At 42.4% G+C, this 4,329-nt stretch overlaps 1 protein-coding gene across 1 annotated transcript; it reads right to left on the bottom strand.

The window, feature by feature from the left end:
- Nucleotides 1-206: 206 nt before the first annotated feature.
- LOC135035838 (gastrula zinc finger protein XlCGF17.1-like) lies at nucleotides 207-2,949 on the bottom strand. Its single transcript, XM_063954377.1, has one exon. It carries the CDS (start codon nucleotides 2,863-2,865, stop codon nucleotides 1,897-1,899), a length of 969 nt encoding a protein of 322 aa, XP_063810447.1. The 5' UTR covers nucleotides 2,866-2,949; the 3' UTR covers nucleotides 207-1,896.
- Nucleotides 2,950-4,329: the final 1,380 nt, after the last annotated feature.

Consider the following 4,329-nt stretch of genomic DNA (forward strand, 5'->3'; position numbering starts at 1 on the left):
ATTCCCACTTCCATTATACCACCTGAATGTGACGGTCAGTGACCACCGTGCCATCACTTACCTGTATGCTTACACGAAACAGAATGATGGAACACTTACACGGTTTCTTTACATCTTCTGGGGTCCACTCCGAGATTAGACATTATGGCGTAATTACTCAGACGGGAATATAAAACAGAATAAAAATAAAAGCTATAATGCAATAATTAGATGCAAACAAAAGCTTTTATTATGAAATCATACAGGGGAGTATCCGCACCATATAGATGTAACATACAACAAACCACCGCAGATGGAACCCGGGTGACTCTAATGCACATGGTAATGTACAGGGTATATATGGATAGGATCTTGTATCAGAAAACACTCAGCACTCCTTATCAAGATGAGTGTCTGCAACAAGTTAGGCAAACTAGAAGTGAAAACACGTTCCAATGGCCGCCATACTGTCGTGCAGCAATACAGATTGTGGAAACTGGTATTAGACATTCACATTTACACAAAGCACAAGATACAAAATAAACAGCAGAAAAAAGACCTAAGCATTTGGGATGTATTATTTAGGAAGTAAATAGAGGTACATTAATGAAAAGCGTGAGTAACAGTCATCAGTCTGCTTGTGAAGGTCTCTAGAGTGGAGGCCTCTTGGACTGTGCAAGGCAGTGAGTTCCATGGTCAGGGCTGCAAAACTAAAAGTTCAACCCATAAATGAATGACAGGAGATTCTTGGTACTGCTGGTAACAGTCCTTCATCTGTAGAAGCAAGCAAGCAGGGCAGTAAGGAGGCAGAAGCTGCTTCTAGTACCTTGGACCATGTAATGTTGGGCTGGGAAGGTCATTTAGCCAATTATGAAATAGATTTGTCATCTTTCAGGCAGCCGGTGAAGGGAGTAGAGAATGGGTGTTATGTGGCAGGAACGGGCTGGTTAGGTAACAGCCTGGCTGCTGCATTCTGTACTAGCTGCAAGCTCTGTAATTCTTTTGCTGGGTGACCCAGGTAGATGGCATTGCAGTAGTCTATGAACTTCTGAGGGAATCAAGTGTTTGATTCTGGCTATGGTCCACAGATGGAAGAATGAGGATTTGTATGTGGCGGATACCTGATGTCTGTGTCAGCCACATACCAGGACAACACAAAGATTCAGCACATGATCAGTATTTTGCAATTCTGAACACCAAAGCATAAATCCAGATGGTTGGTAAAGCTGTAGTCTTGTCCTTTGTTGGGGAGCTTCTATTGTTTCACAAAGACTGAGTCATAGCCAACTGGTATCATCCACCCCTGGCGCTCAGCTAGACAACCATTTAGGATTGGTATTAGGTTCTCAGTACATGGGCCCTCATCCCGAGTTGTTCGCTTGCAAGTTGCTTTTAGCTGCATTGCACACGCTAAGCCGCCGCCCTCTGGGAGTGTATGTTAGCATAGCAAAATAGCGAGTACACATTTCTTAGCAGTTTCTGAGTAGCTCGAGACTTACTCTGCCATTGCGATCAGTTCAGTCAGTTTCGTTCCTGGTTTGACGTCACAAACACACCCAGCGTTCGCCCAGACACTCCCCCGTTTCTCCAGCCACTCCCGCGTTTTTCCCAGAAATGGTAGCTTTTTTTCACAAACACCCATAAAACGGCTAGTTTCCGCCCAGAAACACCCACTTCCTGTCAATCACATTACGATCACCAGAACGAAGAAAAAAACCTCGTAATGCCGTGAGTAAAATACCTAACTTCATAGCAAATTTACTTTGCGCAGTCGCACTGCGGACATTGCGCATGCGCAGTAAGCGGAAAATCGCAATATAGCGAAAATCGGCAACGAGCGAACAACTCAGAATGACCACCATGGAGCAAAAAGCAGGTCATCAGCATAGCAGTGGTAGACCAGGCCATGATGTCTGATTATATCACCCAGTGGTAGCATGTATATTTTATAAAGCATAGGAGATAGGATTGACCCTTGAGGAACATTGCATGACAGTGATAATTATACTCCAGAAGATTTAAATGGTTCCGTACTTGGGTAATGTCGAATATGTTCAACAAGAGCAGATTTATTTCACGGCATGAAAATGGCTTCTCACCTGTGTGACTTCTCTGATGTCTGACAAGATGTGATTTTTGTGTAAAACATTTCCCACACTCAGAGCAAGAAAACAGCTTCTCACCTGTGTGACTTTGCTGATGTGTAACAAGATATGATTTCTGTGCAAAACATTTTCCACACTCAGAACATGGAAATGACTTCTCACCTGTGTGACTTTGCTGATGTGTAACAAGATGTGATTTCGGTGTAAAACATTTCCCACACTCCGAGCAAGAAAATGGCTTCTCACCTGTGTGACTTCTCTGATGTATAAGAAGGTGGGATTTCCAGGTAAAACTTTTCCCGCACTCACAGCAAGAAAATAGCTTCTCACGTGTGTGGGTTCCCTGATGTATAACAAGATCTGATTTCCGTGCAAAACATTTCCCACACTCAGAACATGGAAATGCTTTCTCACCTGTGTGACTTATCTGATGTATAACAAGAGCTGATTTATTTCTCAGAGTATAGAAATGGCCTCTCACCTGTGTGAGTTCGCTGATGTCTAACAAGATGTAATTTTTGTGTAAAACATTTTCCGCTCTCGGAGCAAGAAAATGGTTTCTCACCTGTGTGACTTTGCTGATGTCTAACAAGATGTGATTTCTGTGCAAAATATTTCCCACACTCAGAACATGGAAATGGCTTCTCACCTGTGTGACTTTGCTGATGTGTAACAAGATGTGATTTCTGTGCAAAACATTTCCCACACTCAGAACATGGAAATGGCTTCTCACCTGTGTGACTGCTGATGTGCAACAAGATGTGATTTCTGTGCAAAACATTTCCCACAGTCAAAACAAGGAAATGCCTTCTCACCTGTGTGACTTTGCTGATGTGTAACAAGATGTGATTTCTGTGCAAAACATTTCCCACACTCAGAACATGGAAATGACTTCTCACCTGTGTGACTTTGCTGATGTGTAACAAGATGTGATTTCGGTGTAAAACATTTCCCACACTCCGAGCAAGAAAATGGCTTCTCACCTGTGTGACTTCTCTGATGTATAAGAAGGTGGGATTTCCAGGTAAAACTTTTCCCGCACTCACAGCAAGAAAATAGCTTCTCACGTGTGTGGGTTCCCTGATGTATAACAAGATCTGATTTCCGTGCAAAACATTTCCCACACTCAGAACATGGAAATGCTTTCTCACCTGTGTGACTTATCTGATGTATAACAAGAGCTGATTTATTTCTCAGAGTATAGAAATGGCCTCTCACCTGTGTGAGTTCGCTGATGTCTAACAAGATGTAATTTTTGTGTAAAACATTTTCCGCACTCGGAGCAAGAAAATGGTTTCTCACCTGTGTGACTTTGCTGATGTGTAACAAGATGTGATTTCTGTGCAAAACATTTCCCACACTCAGAACATGGAAATGACTTCTCACCTGTGTGACTTTGCTGATGTGTAACAAGATGTGATTTCTGTGTAAAATATTTCCCACACTCCGAGCAAGAAAATGGTTTCTCACCTGTGTGACTTCTCTGATGTATAAGAAGGTGGGATTTCCAGGTAAAACTTTTCCCGCACTCACAGCAAGAAAATAGCTTCTCACCTGTGTGACTTCTCCGATGTGCAGCAAGATGTGATTTTTGTGTAAAACATTTCCCACACTCCGAGCAAGAAAATGGTTTCTCACCTGTGTGGCTTCTGTGATGTCTAACAAGATGTAATTTGTGTGCAAAACATTTCCCACACTCAGAACATGGAAATGGCTTTTCACCTGTGTGACTTCTCTGATGTATAACAAGGTGCGATTTACAGGTAAAACTTTTCTCGCACTCAGAGCAAGAAAATAGCTTCTCACCTGTTTGACTTCTCTGATGTGTAACAAGATGTGATTTTTTTGTAAAACATTTCCCGCACTCAGAGCAAGAAAATGGCTTCTCACCTGTGTGACTTCTGTGATGTATAACAAGATCTGATTTCTGTGCAAAACCTTTCCCACATTCAGAACATGGAAATGGCTTCTCACCTGTGTGACTTCTGTGATGTAGAACAAGATCTGATTTCTGTGCAAAACATTTCCCACACTCAGAACATGGAAATGGCTTCTCACCTGTGTGACTTCTGTGATGTAGAACAAGATCTGATTTCTGTGCAAAACATTTCCCACACTCCGAGCAAGAAAATGGCTTCTCACCTGTGTGACTTCTCTGATGTATAAGAAGGTGGGATTTCCAGGTAAAACTTTTCCCGCACTCACAGCAAGAAAATAGCTTCTCACGTGTGTGGGTTCCCTGAAG

The sequence above is a fragment of the Pseudophryne corroboree genome, unplaced genomic scaffold, assembly GCF_028390025.1.
Source record: "Pseudophryne corroboree isolate aPseCor3 unplaced genomic scaffold, aPseCor3.hap2 scaffold_617, whole genome shotgun sequence".
Taxonomy (NCBI): Eukaryota; Metazoa; Chordata; class Amphibia; order Anura; family Myobatrachidae; genus Pseudophryne; species Pseudophryne corroboree.